This window comes from Chanodichthys erythropterus, chromosome 3, assembly GCF_024489055.1.
Source record: "Chanodichthys erythropterus isolate Z2021 chromosome 3, ASM2448905v1, whole genome shotgun sequence".
Classification (NCBI taxonomy): domain Eukaryota; kingdom Metazoa; phylum Chordata; class Actinopteri; order Cypriniformes; family Xenocyprididae; genus Chanodichthys; species Chanodichthys erythropterus.
This window is the reverse complement of record NC_090223.1, coordinates 51,392,925-51,413,967: the sequence shown is the minus strand read 5'-3', so window position 1 is coordinate 51,413,967 and position 21,043 is coordinate 51,392,925. Positions and strand designations below refer to the sequence as shown.

General features: G+C 35.7%; 1 protein-coding gene across 1 annotated transcript in view; it reads left to right on the top strand.

Annotated features, from left to right (window-relative positions):
- Positions 1 to 791: 791 nt before the first annotated feature.
- si:ch211-214b16.3 (NACHT, LRR and PYD domains-containing protein 3) overlaps positions 792 to 21,043 on the top strand; it is a 23,180-nt gene continuing 2,928 nt past the window's right edge. The window contains 6 exon segments of the mRNA XM_067365487.1: positions 792 to 1,087; positions 4,165 to 4,272; positions 6,247 to 8,139; positions 9,162 to 9,335; positions 11,021 to 11,194; positions 17,848 to 18,011. Coding sequence (XP_067221588.1) covers positions 792 to 1,087; positions 4,165 to 4,272; positions 6,247 to 8,139; positions 9,162 to 9,335; positions 11,021 to 11,194; positions 17,848 to 18,011 — 2,809 coding nt within the window.

The following is a 21,043-nucleotide window of genomic DNA, read 5'->3' as shown; positions in this document are numbered from 1 at the left end:
TCAACAACCTGATCAACTCTATACGAAGGAGATGTGTTGTACTGCGTGAGGCAAATGGTGGTCACACCAGATACTGACTGCTTTATTGTGGCCAGCCTAAGGCACACCTGTGCAATAATCATGCTGTCTAATCAGCATCTTGATATGCCACACCTGTGAGGTGGATGGATTATCTCAGCAAAGGAGAAGTGCTCATTAACACAGATTTAGACAGATTTGTGAACAATATTTGAGAGAAATAGGCCTTTTGTGTATATAGAAAAAGTCTTAGATCTTTGAGTTAAGCTCATGAAAAATGGGGGCAAAAACAAAAGTGTTGCGTTTATAATTCTGTTCAGTGTATATTTAAAATACCCATTACACAGTAAATCAAACAATCTTACATTTCAAAAGTTTTAACTTTTACAACAATGAATTATGTCCCAACATTGATCAAAAAAACACTTGTCAAAACATTTCCAGAGTCCCCAGAAAGCAGCCGTGGTTGACCTTAGATGAGTCTCATCTGTAAAAAGACCAGCACGAGGGCAACTCCATTTAGAACTCCCAAAATTTAGTTATACGTTAAAATAAGATGTACTTCCTAAATAGTTTAATTTCAAAAATGTAACTAATGATTGTAATGATATTTCGTAAATATCCAAAATCACAAATTGAATCACCCAGTGAAGTCTGTTGGTGGAACTATTAAAAAGGAAATCCAATTACTGTAAATAATCTCTTCCTCCACATACAGGCCTGAAATCAAACCTCTCATCTAGCAGGAAGAGAAGCAGAAACCTGCCTGTAAAATGAGTGTGTCTGAGGAGAGAGAGGAGGAGGAGGCTTCTGTTCACACTCACAGAGCAGCATCTCCAGGATTCAGTTATGTGTCCATGAAGAGTAACAACTCCATGATTATTCCCCCTGAATTCATTGATGGACCATCTTCAGGATTCAGTTATGTGTCCATGAAGAGTAACAACTCCATGATTATTCCCCCTGAATTCAGTGATGGACCATCTTCAGGATTCAGCTGTGTGTCCATGAAGAGTAACAACTCCATTGGTCTTTTCAGTGATGGACCTGCTTTGACCTCTGACCCTAAGTGAGTATCATTCATTATCTACTGTAGTGTCACTTGGAAGTTAACAGTGACTTTGTTCAAATGCACAAGGCAAGGCTGATTCTGTGATTCTGTGAAGCTTTTTTTTTTTCTTTTTTTTTTTTTTGATTGTACATAATATATGTTAAAAAGTATTAATAATAAAAGATTCATCATCAGAGCATGGCCTATACTAAACTCTCAGATGCCTGCTGACAAACACCTTCATGACCACTGAAATTAAAGAATTAGTTCACTTTAAAACTAAAATTACCCCAAGCTTTATTTACCCTTGTATATGACTTTCTTCTTTCTGATGAACACAATCAGTGTTATATTAATAAATATCCTGATCCATCCACATCCATCCATCATAAACGTACTACGCACGGCTCCAGGGGGTTAATAAAGGTCACCTGAAGAGAAGCAATGCATTTGTGTAAGAAAAATCTTCATATTTAACAAGTTATAAAGTCAAATATCTAGCTTTCACCAGACCACCTTCCTTCTTCAACTTTGGATGAAAGTGTAATGCCTTTCGCAGTTCAAAACACTTATGCTACGTCCTACACCTTCCGAATTCAGCTTACTAAAAAGGCATAACTGACACAACGTCAGTTACGCTTATCTCGTAAGTTGAATACGGAAGGCGGTCTGGTGGAAGCTACGTAGATATTTCACTTCATAACTTGTTAAAGATGGATATTTTTTTTTTTAAATATGGGAATGAGACGTTTGTACCAGTCGCACTGAGACATTTGAAATGATACCAAACATGTATAGTATTGTATGATAAATGTTCACATTAAACCATATAGATTTTGGGTGAATTTCAGGTCACCTCCGTATGTAGAGAGAAGAGATGGGGGAAGAGGGGGTGAAGGAAGGGAAATGTAGATTAAGGCATTGCTGAGGTGTGATTGACTCAGTGTGATTGCGTCTTGGATGGGGATGCTAATGTCGCAAGAGAGAGTTCAAATGTTAATTTCCTTTGTTTTCTCAAAGAGTGGCCCTTTCTTGGTCCAGGCAGTCCGGCATCAGTCTTACAAGCTCAACTAACATGATTGTCATAAAGGTGTTTAAACAGCAAAACACATCCACTTTTACATATTTGGCAATCAGAATATCAGATATTTCATGCTATAGTTAACAAATTTGTGAATATTTTGAATAAAAAAGGAAAAATTAAAATAAAAGCAGATCATCATTCATACAGTGTTGCGGTGTGTGACGTGACAAGCAATGACAAGCATTTTCTTCAGCTTCATACTCGTGACCCCTGTTCACTGCCATTATAAAGCTTGGATGTGTCAGGATATTTATTAATATCTCTCTGATTGTGTTCTTCTGAAAGAAGAAAGTTATATACACCTAGGATGGCTTGAGGGTGAGTAAAGCTTGGGCTAATTGTTCGGCTAAAGGAAAAGCAACAATGGATAAATATTTGCAAAATGCTGCAATTTAGTTTGTCATTTCTAAAAAAACTTCATCAGGGGTTTTCTTACTTTTCAGATAAAGTATCACCTTCAAGCAACTTACAATTTTTTTTTTTCAATATTGAACAAATATAGAATTCTCTTCGAATGCAAGCTTAAAGTGCTAGTTCACACAAAAAAAATGAAAATTCTGTCATTTACTCACCCTTGTGTTGTTCCAAACCCATAAGACTGTGATAGGATTAGATATTTGGTTGATTAACACCTTTGGGCCACTTAAAGGGCCCTATTTTAACGATCTAACCACATGGTCTAAAACACACGGCACAAGTGTACTTAGGGCGTGTCTGAATCCACTTTTGCTAGTTTAACGACAGTAAAAATATAGTCAGCACACCATGCGCATGGCCTAAAAGGGTTGTCCCTATTCTCTTAATGAGTATTGGGTGTGTTTTGGGCGTAATGTGAAATAAAACATACAGAGTTTCATCTCCCATTCTCTTTAAAAGCCAGTTGCACTTGTGTCATGGTAGATTCGCTATTTACATGGCAGACTTTGTAAGCGGAAAAATGGAATGCTTCTCTAGCGAGGAGATGGATTTGCTCGTGCACGAGGTTAAAGCATGCGAGCAGACCGTCTACAGGAAAAGCTGGATTCCACCAAAGCATGCACACAATAATAATATTTTCCATTGTAATCTTTTTATTTTTAATATTTGGCATGTTTGTGTGCTGCTGCACTACCCTGTGTGTAATAAGCAGAATGCACGCGTGGTGTGCACCCGCATATAGGCGCATATTACTAACACTCTCTTTAAATAACAAAACAAATATTGCGCCATTGACTTTAAACTAGGTTTCAGTTGGTCAATGCGCAGTCTATTTTTAGTTGCCTCAGAATAGCAAAGCACCAACAATGTGCCTGGCCCTGAACACACCTCATTTTCAGACCAGCACACTCATGGGCGCACAAATGCATTTGCTATTTAAACAATGTGGCACAGGACGTGAAAATGTTAACTGCGTTGGGCTGAAACTATCAAAAAAACACTTGCGTCGCACCTGGTGCTGCATTGCGGCAGGTGTATGATAGGTAACGTTCTCTTTGGGCCCTATTCTTTGGTAATATAAAATTATTCTATGGTATTATAAAAATGTGGGTTATGCATGAGTCTGACAGATGCATAAAGATATATTAAAATAGTTATCAGAAAACATGGAAAAATTTCAATTTAAAAGTCAATTGTGTTTTTGTTTTACTATTTTTAAATGGTTTGAGAACCACTGACATACACCATTTTCAGGAGTTTGTGTACAGAAAATGACTTTAATCCTGCTATGTTTGTCAAGTGTGCCGCTGTAATGGAAAATTTATGACAGGAATTCCCTTATTTTACAACTTTCCCACAAACGGCACATTTACCTTCCCATATTATTGTTATATATATTGATCGAACCCTGATGAGTGATGTAAGGTCTACATACAAAGTGTAGTGCAGTAAAGGATAAATTCACATGGTTAGAAAGTTTTGTCACATGGTTTAGATAATAAATGTGCATACTCTATGCACCTTTCAGGTAAAGGTACATATACAATAATATACAATATTTACATCTTTTTCTCAGTTTCATCAGCAAGAAGAGAAAGCGAGCAGCATCTCCGATATCTGGCTGTGTGCCTATAAAGAGTAACAAATCTATTGTTCTATCACCTGTTCTCAGTGATGAACCTGCTGTGACTTCTGACCCTCTGTGAGTATCATATAATCACAACATGTTTCAGTACCCTGTATTTAGTAATGAAGAAGTTGACTTGCCTTTGACCCTTTAAGAGTATAATCACAAAGGGTATATAAATATATACATAGTGCTGTCAATCAGTTAAAAAATTAATTAAAGGGGTGGTTCAGTGGGTTTTTTGTAGGCTTGATTGTGTTTTTGGGGCGCAGTCTTAATGCTTAGTTTTTTTTTTAAAAAATACATATTTTTCATATATTTTACCTTTATTCTACACCTCTGTTTCCAATGTCATTTGAACGGCTCGCTTGACTTCCTGGTTCTATTAAGCCACTCCCTCCAAAATACGTTATGTGCTCAGATTGGTTAGCTGGCCCAGTGTATTATGATTTGCTGAAGCGTCCGGAAACACCACGCCCCTTTACCATTAGTTTTTACATGTGCTTCGGTGAAAATGTAAATAATGGTGTCTATACTGCTGTATCAAATTGAGCCTGAATCAGACCTAGATGAAGAGGGTCAAGCAGAACCTCTGGAATCGCAATATTAATCATATAAATATATATTAATATATTTATATGATTAATATATCATATAAATATATATTAATCCTTATTAAAGCTACAATTTTCTCTGTTACCTTTGTTCTTTGATTAACATTAAAGGATAGTTCACCCAAAAATGAAAATTATCCAATGATTTTCTGACCCTCAAGCCACCATAGGTGTATATGTATCTTCTTCTTCTTTTAGAAGAACACAATCTGAGATATATTTAAAAATATCATGGCTCTTCCAAGTTTATAATGGTATAGTGAATCTGAGCCATGAAAATGAAGCCCAAAAATAAATAAGCCCAAAATAAGTCCAATAAAAGTAATCCATACGGCTCCAGAGGGTTAATACAGGCCTTCTGAAGTGAAGCAAAGAAAAATATCTACACTGAACAAAATTATAAACGTAACACTTTTGTTTTTGCCCCCATTTTTCATGAGCTGAACTCAAAGATGTATTGTGATTGTATGAGGACAGTCAACAAAACAGTAATTTTGGCATAATTCTTTGGGTTATTGTTTGTTAAAGCAAGAAAGAACTCGATACTGGCACACGTCTTTCTGTGCACGCGAGTCATGTGTGTGTCACACAGACACGACATTCACAGACAGCGCCCTCAGTTTTTTAGTTTTTAGTTTATTTATCCCCTTTGGGAAAGTAAGGTTGCAGTGAACTCACACAGACATAATAAAAGTCACAATTGTCATACAAAATATCAATAGATAACAAGTGATTAATTCTCGTTTCATCTTGTTTGTCTTGTAGCGCTTGAATGGTGTAAAAGCATTTGTGTTTATAAGAGGTGATCATATAATGTTTATGTAAAATTATGAGGGAAAAAATTGAGCTGCGTTAATTGCGTTAAATATTTTTAATACGTTACAGTAAACTGAAAAAATTAATCACATGCGTTAATGCATTACATATATTATTATATTTTATATTATTGCAAGAATACCCTACTCCATCTAGTGCGTTCAACTGTATAGGCTAACAAAAACATTAAAATACAACAATGACTCTTATCATTGCATCTTGTTACACAAATGATAAAGCTGCCTGAACCACACCTAAAATTCTAATGCACCATTTCTGCATTTGAATGTGGATTTTTATTTTAATTTCAACACAAATTCAAAATTTTAATTTTAATTTGACAGCCCTACAATATTGGTCCTAAAAGAGAACCTTGAGGAACTCCATCTGTGATATCAAGAAATAAATTAGCCACAGATAGATCATATTACATGTAGGAGTCTATGAAAAGATCACTTCTTTCTAAATGTGGTATGATTTTGAACAAGATAATTTAATATTATTGACATTTAAATATTTTCTTTTATTTCTGTTTTTGTTTTTTGTCTCTCTGTTCATCTTAATGTGTTTTCAGTGGTGGAAGAGCTGATCAGATCAGATGTGTTTCCTGTCAGACCAGCTCATTCTCCTCCTGTCAGAAACACATCAGTCATCATGACACAGAAGCAGCTCTGCAGCTCGATTCTCACCAGCCAGTGCATGATGATCTGCAGAGAGTTAAAGACCAGCACAAAACCAGCATGAAGAACAGATATGAGAGAGTATTTGAGGGAGTCAGACTACAAGAGCATCAGACCCTCCTGAACAGGATTTACACACAGCTTTACATCATAGAGGGAGAGAGTGAAGGAGTGAATGAAGAACATGAGGTGCTACAGATGGAGAAAAGTTACAAGACACTCCAAGACACTCCAATCAACTGCAATGACATCTTTGATCCTTCACCTGAACCAGGATATGAACAAAAGAGAAGAGAGAAGAAAGACCAAATCAAGACTGTTCTTACTAAAGGCATCGCTGGAATTGGAAAAACCGTCTCTGTGCAGAAGTTCCTTCTGGACTGGGCTGAGGGAAAAGCCAATCAGGATGTAGATTTCATGTTTGTGCTTCCATTTAGAGAGCTGAACTTAATTAAAGATCATCAATACAGTCTTCATAGACTTCTGCTGGACTTTCATCCTGAACTTCAACATCTGGACTCAAAGATGTATGATGAGTGTACATTTGTGTTCATCTTTGATGGTCTGGATTAAAGCAGAATTACATTGATGTTTTCCGAAGGTGAAAAAGTTTCTGGTGTGACTGAGACTTCATCAGTTGGTGTGTTGATGTCAAACCTCTTGAAAGGAGATCTGCTTCCCTCTGCTCTCATCTGGATCACAACCAGACCAGCAGCAGCCAATCAGATCCCCTCAAAATACATCAACCGTGTAACAGAAATTCAGGGATTCAATGACCCTCAGAAGGAGGAATATTTCAGGAAGAGAATCGGTGTTGAGAATCAAGCCAGCAGAATCATCTCACACATCAGAAGAGCAAGAAGCCTCCACATCATGTGCCACATACCCGTCTTCTGCTGGATCTCAGCCACTGTGCTTCAGAACATCCTGAAACAAGATCTGAGTGCAGAAATCCCTCAAACTCTGACTGAAATGTACATACACTTCCTGCTCATTCAAATAAATATGAGGAACCAGAAGTATGAAGAGAGAGATTCAGAGAATCTCCTGCAGTCCAACAGAGATGTGATTGTGAAACTTTCTGAACTGGCTTTCAATCAGCTGATGAAAGGCAATGTGATGTTCTATGAGGAGGACCTGAGAGAGAGCGGCATAGACGTCACTGACGCCTCAGTGTATTCTGGAATTTGCACTGAAATCTTTAGGGAGGAATCTGTGATTTATCACAGGAAGGTTTACAGCTTTGTACATCTGAGCTTTCAGGAGTTTTTTGCAGCGCTGTATGTGTTTTTCTGCTATTTACACAAGAACAGTGAAGTTCTGAAAATGTTCCTGTCAGGAAAGTCCAGAACTCAGTATGGGAATGTTTCTCTGGACGTGTTTCTGAAGGGAGCAATGAATAAAGCCTTGATCAGTAAAAATGGACATCTGGATCTTTTACTCCGATTTCTTCATGGCATCTCACTGGAGTCCAATCAGAGACTCTTACAGGATCTGCTGATTCACACAGAGAACAACCCAGAGAGCATCAAGAAAATAATCCACAACCTCAAACGAGGTCAAAAGAACAATGTCAGTCCTGAAAGATGGATGAATCTGTCACACTGCTTGATTGAGATGAAGAATAATTCTGTTGTTGAGGAAATGCAGGCATTTTTAAAAAATGAAACAACAAGTAAAATTCTTTCTCTTGCACAATGTTCAACTTTGGCAAACATGATCCTAATGTCAGAGGAGGTGATGGATGAGTTTGACCTTAAAAAGTACAAATTCAAATCAAAAGAGGGTCAATGGAGACTGGTACCTGCTGTGAGGAACTGCAGAAAAGTTCTGTAAGTGTGAAAATATGAACATACAGTGCTTATATTTGACAGAAGTTGATGTATTGTGATGAATATTACTTGGGTTTGTGTTCACAAGCATAAAATATACATTGTTGCAGTTGAGTATTGTATTCATTCTCTACCAAATTAATACTATTATTTGTATAAAATATTTTTATGCTTTGTAAACAGAACAAGTGAAGCTACCAATAAAACTAGCCAAATTCAAAGACAGTTATTAATGTCATAATGTTATATATATATATATATATATATATATATATATTAAAAACTAGGGATACACAATATTATCGGCACATCATTTAAGCTGATAAAGGCCCAACACAAAAATTATGCTGATATGCTTTGCCAATAATATGAAGCAAGAAATCAATTTGATGAAGCAGAGATGCAGATTTTTTATCAGAAAACCTTCCTGCTTTATAAAGAATAGGTTATTATCATTTTTTAAAACATTGTTCATTGTTTTTATTTTTACAGTTTAAAGTAGACATGCATTTGTTTTTTTAATTCATTTAGTTAATATTCTTAAAATCACCAAGAACTAATAACTATTTAATTGGTCCCCACGTTTTTTTTTTTTTTTCATGTTTTTTTAATTTTTTCATGTTTGTCTGACAGTAATATTAATAAACAGTAATAAACAGCTGGTCTAACTATTCAGGTAAGAAATATTGAATGATCAAATGAAAATAACACTGCATGGTTTTCACTGTATAAATTACATATAGATTACTCATTATTAAAGCTACAAAAGTTATTGAGTCAAGAGCAGTGAGTCAAGAACAATTTTTATTTTTTTGTTTTATTAGCATTAATGACAGACTGCAGCAGGTATATTAGACTACTGTCACTTTAAGTCCTGACTTACATTATGTAAATCTGACAAGCATTCAGTGTTCTCCCAACTCTTTATGTTAATTTAAGACTGTGCTTAAAAGGACATTTCAACATGAACATGGCACCCACTCACTAACATGCCTTTTAACCAAAGTCCTCTCTGTTTCCAGTTTGGCAGGCTGTAAACTCACTGATCAACATTGTGAAATTGTGACTTCAGCTCTACAATCATCAAACTCCCCCCTGAGAGAGCTGGACCTGAGTGACAATGACCTGCAGGGTTCAGGACTGAAGCTGCTCTGTGATGGACTGAAGAGTTCAAACTGTCAACTCAACATACTGAGGTTATCAGTTTTTTTAAACATTGTTCATTGTTTTCATTTTTACTGTTAATGTAGTCATTCATCTGTTGTTGAATTAATTTAGTTAATATTCTTAAATTTACCAAGAACTAAAAAAAAAACTGTCAAACTGTCAACTCAACATACTGAGGTCTGACTTAAACAATTTTTAATAATTATGTGTAATGTACTCTATTAGGGAAATTGTTTACTTCAAATATCTTTGGAGAGGAATATTTTTTGTTGTGTTTTTTTTTTTTTTTTTTACCAAAAATATGGCAACAGGAGCATTATGGAACACAACTCACATTTTGTTTCATTCATACTCGACACCGGAGGGCGCCCTCTTGCAGTGGGACCCATAGAAGTAGAACTTTTGACATTCCAGGAAATCTCTAATATGGCATCCAGCTATTGCTTTAGCTGAATAAAAAAATGCAGATAGAGACACTTGACTGATTAAAGGGTCATGAAACCCCAGAACACATTTTTTGAAATGTGAACAGATATGTACAGGTTGCATGTCACTGAAAACACTAATAGCACTCATAGGGCCAGATTTACTAAACAGGGAAAATTAGCGTGAGAGCGCAATTCCACAAATGCGCTAATGGGAGTGGCAAGTTTTGCGTGTAATCTACTGCTGACGCACAAAATAAAGAACACAAGACAGAAGCAATCTAACAAGAGCAACACATATTAGCGTTGGGTCGCAAATAAGCAGAGCTGATGCTGATGCTCTCATCAGGTGCGGGTCAACACAGACACATACATATATATATATATATATATATATATATATATATATATATATATATATATATGTATATATATATATGTATATATATATATATATATTTATACAGTGCTGCTTGAATGCATGTGAACAACTTGTGGAATCTGTGAAAATGTGAATTATTTTAAAATTCAAACAAACTTTCAAGCAGCTCTGTATAGGCCAACATGACTTGGCAAGCGATTATGTTCGGATAACTTCCTCTGGCATTCCAAAGAACTTAATACGAGTGGAAAATATTTTCTCTCTCCTTGCACTCTCTTTTCTCTGCGGTGTCTCCTCCTTACAGCAACAATTGCAGCCATGTCGCAAAATGGGTTAAGACTTGCTTTTTGTGGCTTTAAAAAAATTGTGCAAATATCAGTAAATTGACAAGCGCAAACATTTGTAAATCGCCTTGCATGATTCATATAAATACTCTAATCCCATAACTTTTGCATCTGAAAGGGAAACTCATTCAAATGCATATGCTATAAGGTCAGCTGCAAAAACAACTGTCCACGCCTTTTCAGTGCTAATTTTGCACTGCGTGTCTTAAGTAATTCCAGACAGTAGTTTTTTTTAAAACAAAAATATTAATAAAAAAAAAGAACATAGCCGACTCACCTATGTTCCTCAACAGTTTTTTCTGCATTCCTCCACCACCCCATCTCCTCACACTTGCCTGGATACTATCCTAACCAAAGATATGGGAGAGTACTCTGGGTTTGGGCGACATTCCGAGCTCGGAGCCCTCCCCAGGACAGCACACCAAATACACATACTCTTTTACTCTATCTAATCATTTGTAAGTGTGAACTCGTGAAACATGAGGCAATGCACACAATCCTCTTAAACATCAATTTATATATTGAGTCTGTATGTAATTAATTATGTATTTTACTGTATTTAGATTGGCTGGCTGTAATCTCACTGATCAGTGCTGTGAAATTGTGGCTTCAGTTCTACAATCATCAAACTCCTTCCTGAAGTATCTGGATTTGAGTAACAACAAGCTGCAGGATTCAGGAGTGAAGCTGCTGTTTGATGCACTCCAGGCTCCAAACTGTCAAATCAACATACTGAGGTATTTAAAGGGGGGATTTTTTTTTTTTTAAATATACATGGAGAATATAAATGTTGCATGTAATACTGACATCTTGAAAAATTATTTTAAGAAATGTCTGTTTCATAGAGATGAAGTATGTATCAGAGAGTGTTGGGCAGTAACGCGTTACTGTAATGCATTACTGTAACGCAGATACTTTTGACATCAACTAATACTGTAACGCATTACTTTTTCAATAAATTAACTCCGTTACCGTTACCATGTGGTGCGTTGTGCGTTACTTTTTTAATTAATTAATTTTAGCTGAAGTGCTACGCACTGTGGGCATGTTTCCATTTAATCAAGTATGTGCGGCAGTCATAGCGAGTCAAGGCGAGAACAAGACGAGTTTCTCAAAGTGGAAATATGCTCATTATTTCACTTTAGTTGAAGACAAAAACCTTTTAGTCAAATGTAAGTGTCTCTCTGGTTCGAATGTCCTATCCTGGGCCGCATTAATGCACGGCTTACCTGGGCTTAAGCCCAGGGCCCCGGGCTGAGGGAGGGCCCCGGTGATGCCGGAAAAAAATATAACCACATTTTATAATGTGATGACTGTCCCTTTAACATCGCTTTGCTTTGAATACATGTGGTCCTGCACGTGAAGTGCATCAAGACGCGCCGCGTCTAGCAGCAAGCAACTAACAGTATCAGCACAACGGTTCTGCACGTCCTTCTAACGCATGTTTACATAGAAAAACAAAGAAAAAGTAGCGCTTTGGAATGGATAAGTGCGTTCTGTGTGAACAGCCCCAAAGAAAACAATGTGTTAGAATTTTAAAGACGTGGTGTGGCGCTGCGCTTCTCGACCGATGTACTACCCTTCACTCACTGAACCCTGCAGTCGTCAGTAGTCCAATAAAAATACATAAAATACAGTTTCTGAAAACGTTCAATGAGGTACTGTACTTAAAATGTTGAAATTAACAATGAACAATACTTTTGTTAACCTTACAGATGGAATCTTATTATAAATTGTTACCATTTCATATAAATCCAAACAGTCATGCTTAAAGATGACCATCTTTAAATATCTACACAAAGGCCATAACATTGACATTAGACACATATTGTATGTATGTATACATTATTTGCTTCCATTTTAAAACACTGATTATTATTTAAATAAGATTTATTGTATTACAGTGATGATAAAAGAGAACTGAAATCGAATGCATTTCTGATTTGTTTATATGTCTGCTGCATGACAATACAGTTTGCTTTCTCATGACACTAGTTTTAATTATGCAACTTTGCTGCATAACGAATCAATAAAAGCGACCAGCTGGATATGAACTAATGCAAATAGATGGTAACAATCATGACATTAAACATTTGGGTCAAACTTTTTTTTTTTTTAAGACCAAAAGACCAAAGTTTTAAAGACCAAAGTGCAGGATAAAAAAGTAATTTTTGCCTTAAAGAATGAATTGATTCTGAACTGCCGAAATGAGTCTTCAGCAATTCCAGTCTCAATTTCTGTTACAAATCTCCATAACAATGTAAAAATTTGCGTAATGGCAGCAGGTTTGACCCGCCTGAGACTGCTGAGACTGGAAGACTGAGACTTCAAAAAGCTTAGACTAGAAGAGTTTTTTTGTGTGTGTTGTTGACATGTTGACATGACATCTTTACGGTGTGAAAGCAATTCCACTTTGCATGCACTTCCAAAAGACAAGGACTCGCACTGGAATTGATAGGGTAAAACTGACGCCTTTGTTACTGTTCGAATCTGTGTCTCATTTCAGAGGCTGTATCCTCCGGAGGTCGCATTTGAAGGCTGCATACATCATTAAGGATGTCTTATTTAAGAAAAGTAACCATAATAAAATTGATGGTTATTCCTTGTGAGGTGCAAAATGCTGTATTTTCTTTCTTGCTTTGCAATCCAACGGTTATTTTCCTTAAATGAGCCAGCCTCAATGACGTATACAGCCTTCAAATGCGACCTGCGGAGGATGCAGCATTCAAAATGAGTAGCCTGTACAAATAGTTCAGACTATGTGCCAATATGTAGTTCATGCAGTGATATTTATATTTTATAACATACCTATAGGTTCGGATGTTTTGGTAATGGCATTTATGTATGTGAGGCAAGCAGCCGCTGAGTTTCGGTTTATTTAGCCTATAAGTCGCGCTCCAGTTCACGCGCCAGTGATCGCGCCCGCGCCTGCCATGATTATATTGTCTGCTATATTTGCTTCTTATTTATTAAATCCAGGCAATTGGTTGATGAAACATTGATTAAAATTAAGATACAATTTTTACAAAATGAAATTCACTTTAAAGAAAGGCTTTCTTCGAAACAAAACTTGCCTCCCGATATATTGCGCATCTTATGATGAATCTTACTCATGCTCTTCACTTTTCATAATCAAGTAAATTAATTTAAAACATAATATAGGACTATTTAAACATAAATATGAAACTACATTTTCTTTAATGACAGTACAGAGAAATTTCATAAGCAAGAGCGGATCACGAGTCACGAGTCACGAGTCAGATCAAGAATAATTTATTCTTAGACTTATATTTAATATTCAGGGCATTCAAGTTATTTGACTTTTTTTTTTTTTTTAAGTAACGCAGTAGTTACTTTCCCTGGTAATTACTTACTTTTCTAATGATGTAACTCAGTTAACTAACTCCGTTACTATTTGTGAGAAGTAACTAGTAACTATAACTAATTACTTTTTTAAAGTAACTTGCCCAACACTGGTATCAGAGCACTGGAAAAAACACATTTGTGATTGTAATGAGTTCTTACCTGTTCATTACCAGAAAAAAACACTTGAAATGCTAAGCCCTTGGATTGCAGAAGGTTTTTCTTAAAAAGAAACCCTACCATTTCACATTAAGGTTTGCTTTGCACCAGCAAAATCTTCTCCAGACTCAATTTTAATATTTAACATGGGGAAAAGAGATGTGGACAAATGTAAACATCTTCTTGATCAGATCATTTTGATTGCATGTCAATGTCAATTGTAAACAGAGCCACAGACTCATGCACAACTATCAAAAAGGCAGCAAACAGTCACTGATGCTCAGGGAGAAAACACATTTTATAAAGAACCATGAGTATGTACTTTTAAACAGGATTATTTGTGTAAAATCAGTATTTTATTTATATGCAAATATCCAGTTATGAATAGCTCCATCAGGGCAGTACTAAATCTTGTGTTCACCAATTTTGCAAGGCGAATGCATGAACTCTACTGTACATTAATATAGTCTGAACTCTACTGTACATTAATATAGTCTGAACTCTACTGTACATTAATATAGTCAGGCGTTTCATTTTAGTTTGTTTTGGTCCAGCCATAAATTCAAATGATTTTGAGATAAAAGATAAAAACATGATCTCACACACTAAACCAGGGGTTCCCAAACGTTTTTAAAAGGGGGCCAGATTCGATGTTGTGGACACATCTAGACACATCAAAGTTTCTTTTATTAGTGTCCTGTAACATTGAACCAGTATGAACAGCAATGTAGTGCGCATATCAACAGAAATCAGGCGCGAGCACATTTAACAGATTATTTTTGCACTGTATTTTAAACTAAAGAAAATGGTGCTCAGTTTCAATTTGAAAATGTATGACCCTTTAGTTTCTCAAGACAGAATGTACAAGACTGGTGGAGCTGCTCTTCCATCGGGCTAAGTTTTATTCTGTGCCGAGCCGGCTGGTACGGTTTCATATTCTACTGTGGTGCTGCGATAACGGAGCTCTTTGCAATGTAATACAAACGAGTCAGTTGTTGCCTTGGTAATGCAAGAGTTTACAGATACAATATGTAAATAGTGACTGCGCTATGAAGGATGAAATATATTTCTTTTAACTGTATTATTCAGTTGTGTTCACATCATTCTAACAGTGCTTTTAGCAAGCTACAGAGTAACTGGCAGCCAGGTAAAACACAATTGATCGATCCTGAGTGGAAATATCACTACCATGATCACTACATGCATTCTAGCAGCACGGTAGTCTGTGTATGCAGGGAAATTTCTCATACCCCTTCATTCGAAGTGTGGTCCCGATAACCTTTTGTTTGAAGGGCTATCTGGCCCTTAGTCCTACCACTCCAGCCAAAAGAGAATCAAGACACCCCTACCCCTTCACATGAACATGCAAAACAAAGGGAAGGGAAAAGGGAAGGGTTAAGGACTAGAATTGGAATTGGGCCTAAGTCAGCACTGTTTCAACTGACTTTAAACTGAATTAAATCACAGAGAGATTTATAGAGCTTGTAGCCTACCTGAGACCTCCATGTCGAACTTGAACACTTCTCACTGGCTGCTTAGTGGTCGTGTGTTTGAAATACTCAGTAAGTAAACATGTGTAAGCTTGTGAGTCGTGCTCTGTGCGGTGCACACAAGTAGCGCTGTTTCGTTCCACTTTTGATGTGTTAAAAGGATAGTTCACCCAAAAATGTAAATTTGATGTTTATCTGCTTACCCCCAGGGCATCCAAGATGAAGGTGACTTTGTTTCTTCAGTAGAACACAAATTATGTTTTTTAACTGCAACCGCCGCGGTCTGCCAGTCGTATAATGCGCGTCAATGGGAACTCTATCAATAAGAGTCAAAAAAACACAACAGACAAATACAAATTAAACCCTGTGGCTCCTGACGACACATTGATGTCCTAAGACACGAAACGGTTTGTGTGAGAAATCAAACAGTATTTATATCATTTTTTCCCTCTAACTGATAATAACGGGTAAAAAGGCTTACATTTTGTTTATATTCTGTTTTCCACATGCAGTTGTGCGCTTCAGACAGAGAATACTACAGTTGCAGGGAACACATTAAAGGGCTAAGAAGACAATTTATATTAATTAAGTATAACATGGTTGGGTTCCTTAAACTGTCCATCATATTAAAAACAGCTAGGCTATATAAGATAATTGTAAAAGAAAAAAAGAGTATTGTATTATTTCGCCATATTTTGTAGTGTACATATATTCAAGCTCAAATGAGAACTGTTTCACAAGGGGTATGCCAGATGTGCAAAAAAAAAAAAAAAAAAAAAAAAAAATTAAAAATATTCAAATCCCAAAATTGAAAGTCAAATACCAACCTACCAAACGAATATTTGAATATTCTGGTCCAGCTCTAGCAAATACATTGCAAAAAAGCCCAAACAACATACAGCAGCTTGTTGGTTAGCAATCTTGTAGTGATTATGTTCACCAACAGAAGGGGCTGTGCAGCTACACTGTTACATTTGGTCGCTCGTGCGCCGCTACTTTGTGAAGAACGCAACCTGGACCAAAGTAGAGCGCCATTATCGTCAGTTATAAAAAGAAACAGTTTCAAGGTAATAACATACTAACTATTCATGTTAAATAATACTGCTGGTATGTGCTTCATAACAGGGCCTTCAACAGGGTGCGGGATTGTTTTGCACAATTTTAAACATTCCCCAAAAATTCCGCAGTCACAGTAACAAATACACACACGTGGTAAAGGTACACAGATATGAATAAATAATAAAAAATAATAAAATAAATAATAATACACTTGCAACTTTGTGCTTAAAATGTGTCTGAAATTCTAAATAGTTAAAATTGGTTAAAAATAGTGCATACAGTATAAACAGCTTGTGAAAATAAGAACATTAGTTAACACTATTTTACAGTGTCGTAGTTACACATTACATACTATAGTAATAATAGTAATTTATGCATAATTACAAGTAACTAATCCTAAACCAAACCTTAACTGTAACTCTATAGTAAGTAGCCTACATGTAGTTAATTAATAGTACTCAGCAATTATTTGAGTAATTACAGTGTAACTACGACACTGTAAATTAAAGTGTAAAGGAACATTAAATTCAATAATAAATGTTAAAACTATTTGTTAGATGCAGTTTTATTTATCTTATCATCTTATATTTATGTTTTATTTTTGTAATGTGCTTTTGTAAAGTCATACTTTTGCTATAATAGGCATATTGTTTTGGACTGCTTTTAGTTTTTACTATTAATTGTTTTAGTTTTTAGTTTTAGTTTACTATTAATAGTATAATATTTTTTTGGTGAATTGTATTAAAACCAGACCAAAAATCTGACGAGATATCAAATCTTCAAACTAAAACATAATAATTATTAATGTAATAATATATATATATAAAAAAAAAAAACATTCAATGTATTGTTCCTGTTTTTTAATTTTAATTGATAATAACAAATGAGATTTTGTTTCTCAAATACAGCATGAAGATAAAGGAATTATATGGGGTAAATTTGACCTGCTGGTGGTTTTATGCTAAATGCTAGTTTTTAATCTTTAAAACAATTTAAAACATGGGATTGTAAATAACACAATTTTAGCAAAGCGATTGACTATTGAAAATCTGTTATGTACATTTGAAAAATAGCCATGGGTATATTTTACCCCGTAGTGGTTCTAGTTTTAACAATTCCAGCAAGAGGACCTCTAGTGGATATATGAGTAACTGCATCTATCTGAACTGCATTTCAGTTACTTGGCCTTCGAGATGTATGAAATGATCAGGTGGGCCATTTGTGTTCCACGGGCCGTATATTTTGCACCTCTGGTAGACTGTATATTTTATATCTCTAAAAATGAAGCATAGTAACATGAAGACCTTCTGTTGTTGTAGATTATCTGGCTGTATGGTGACAGAAGAAGGTTGTGCTGCTCTGGAATCAGCTCTGAGTTCAACACCGTCACACCTGAGAGAGCTGGATCTGATCTACAGTCACCTAGGACCTACGACTCTGGACAAGTATGTGAGCAGTAACAATCATTCTGTCTGCTGTGAATGTGAGAGAATTTGACACTTTTTTTGTGGTTGTCAAGAGATGCTTCTTTGGTTCTCACAAAAAAAGATAGCAACTTCTTTTCTTTCTTTTTTTTTTTAAAGGGTAATGCATTTACATAAAAGTAAGATGCTGTGCTTCACTGGGGGTCTACGAAAGCATTTTACGCATTATGAATCTCAGCTTCTCTATGATGATTGGATGAGCTTTCAAAATGTATCCTGTGGTCTTGTAGATAACATCTAACACTATATCCAAAAATGTTTTTTTTTTTTTTACATCTGGACAATCCCAAAACGTGTATGAATGTGCTCAGGCTCCCTGCCCACAAAAATGTATCATAAGAGTGGGTGACAAACACATAACATGTCATATGTGTGTGGTTAAATGGCACTATGAATCATTTAAAAATGTATGAAATGATGATTAGGATTTGTGGATGCATGGAATATATTGTCCTGGATGCACTAAAGGTTATCTGCTGGAAAGTAAATTCAGATTGTGTCAAGTAAGAGTATGAGTATGCCATGTAGTTTTAAATGAAGCATCTTTCTGAATATCTAGAGAATGTAGGATTGTATAGGTTCATAATATTATGAGCACTTCCTGTAAGAAAGGCCAGAAAATAAACAATCTTACATGTTTATTGGAGAAAAAATGTTCTATTTGTTTCCAAGAGGATCAAAACATTTCATGACTGAAAGCAGACAATACTTTACCTCTGTGTCTGATTTAAAGCAGAATTTAAGAATTAATGACCTGCAGCCTCTAATGAAGGACAGAAACATAGTTTCACACTTACAGTCAAAATATATTTGCTGCAAGCATCAGTGACCCTTTTGGATTGTTCATATTTAAATGATGTTATTGGTCACACAGTGGACAAGAAACATTAACATAGCCTATAGTTTTCAGCATGTCAGATAAGAGTGAATGTTTGTGTATCTGTTGTCAGGATTTCATTTAAAAATTGTTCATAAAACTCAAAATATCATTCTCAAACTTATAAAGTGTCTAAAATATAAAACTTTCAGCATCATTACTCCAGTCGTCCTTAGTCACGTGATCCTTCAGAAATCATTCTATTATGCTGTATTTTTCATAAACATAAGAATTGTTACACTCTTTTCCATAATTGGACCTCTTTTTCATAAAATGTCAAGCTCTTGAAAGGACAAACACTATAACCAAAGGCTCCATAAAACAGTGCACATTCTGCACTACATTCTAAGACCATACCAGAGCATTGTTATATATGGACTGATTTAATGGTAGGTATTGAACTTTAGTGATATTAAACTTCCCTGTATGGAAAAGAGATTTGAGTTGTTGTTGTTTTTTTTGTTTTGTTTTTTTTTCAAAATTATACTATTTGCCATGTGCATCAGGAAAGACAAATAATAACATAAAGAAGTATGCCAGTCATTTTTTAAAGCTAATAAGCATGTCAACAATAATAATAAAAAAAAAAAGATAGCATTTATATTTTTATGTTATAAAAGGTGGTGTAAAAAATTGCTCTGTGCATAATGAGCTTGTGGGTTTAATGGTGAGGTGTGTTGCGGACCAAGTGTGATGGGCCGCTTTGCGGCAGAAAGTCCAGGGCCACTTTTTTGCCCCAGTCCACCCCTGAACATAATGATAATCCGATTTATAATCGCGCTGATGTTTGTTGATTTGGAAATCTGTCCCCGTTTCAGGCAGCTAATCCAATTGTAGTAACAGGGGTTACTCCTTCAAAAGTTAGCTGGCTTTGGTAAAGTTATATTGTTAGGCAAAGTTAGCTAAAAGTTAACTGCGCCTCCTCATAAAAAGTGAGCGCACCCAGCAGCAACAGAAGCAGTTTTGAAATAGCTGTCAAATCTGTGTTTGCTATCTGCAGTTTTCAAACCACTATTGTTTAAATTGTGTGAATTTGTTAACTACTGTTTGTAAAGCAACTACTTTTTAAATAAAATGAGCAAAACACTCTTTGTGGTAATTGGAGCATATGCGATAAGATGACTCTCAATCTTGAGGCTTAGCCTACTACTGAGTAATTTTAACATTCACAACATGCAAACATCAATAAAAATATTAAAGTTATTAAAAACAATTAACAGTAATTTAGTTGTAGATACTGCACTTTGCTTTTGCAATAGTGTTTTAGTTGTTTAAGGTAATCCAAAGGCAGAGTGCAGTATCTACATTTTGGGGTCAAAGGTCACATCAGTGGTCATGGTTTTTATCTATAAAAAATGACTTCCTAAGAAGGCATTAAATGAATGCATTACCACTAATCTACCCACAACATGCTTGACTGGCTGGTATAAAAACTTTAAAGGCGTTTTTCTCAGTTTCAGTGTTTGCGTAGTTACTGCACTTTACCTTTGTAGGGCAGTATCTGTACTTCTGACAGCCTGAGCTGTCCTGTCACAGTCCTCTGGCTTCACTGCACTGAAGACTCACTTACGATTTAGATTAGTTAATAATATAAACTATAATAGGATCTCAATAGAATCATGTAAATTTATATTATTTCTTTTAGTCTCCGTTTTTATAGATAAAAGCGCTAGCTTTTAATAGTGTGCTATTAGCTATTAAAAAATGTTTATAATGACCAGATACAACAGAAACAACTGTTCAGACTTACACATGAAAGGTAATGTGGTTTATGAGAGTTATGGCAAGGTGCCCAAAACAATATGGCGGCACCGTTGAAGTCTATGGTTAGAAGCTCCTGTTGCTATAGAAACAGTGTTCTGAGACGAGCGCTTACCGATGGCGGTATTTTGGTTTTGATGAGCGCTGATACACGCATGCGCATCAACACGGGATGCATTAGAGAGGAAGATTAATATCCAGCTCAAAAATATTCATTTTGCTAAAATATATTTTGTTGGATGTTTAATGTGAACATGTAATTCAAGTGTCTTATGAGAGTGGAAACTGTAATGGGATTACAGTGTGTAGAAAGATGGAAGGAAAGAAAGAAAGAAAGAAAGAAAGAAAGAAAGAAAGAAAGAAAGAAAGAAAGAAAGAAAGAAAGAAAGAAAG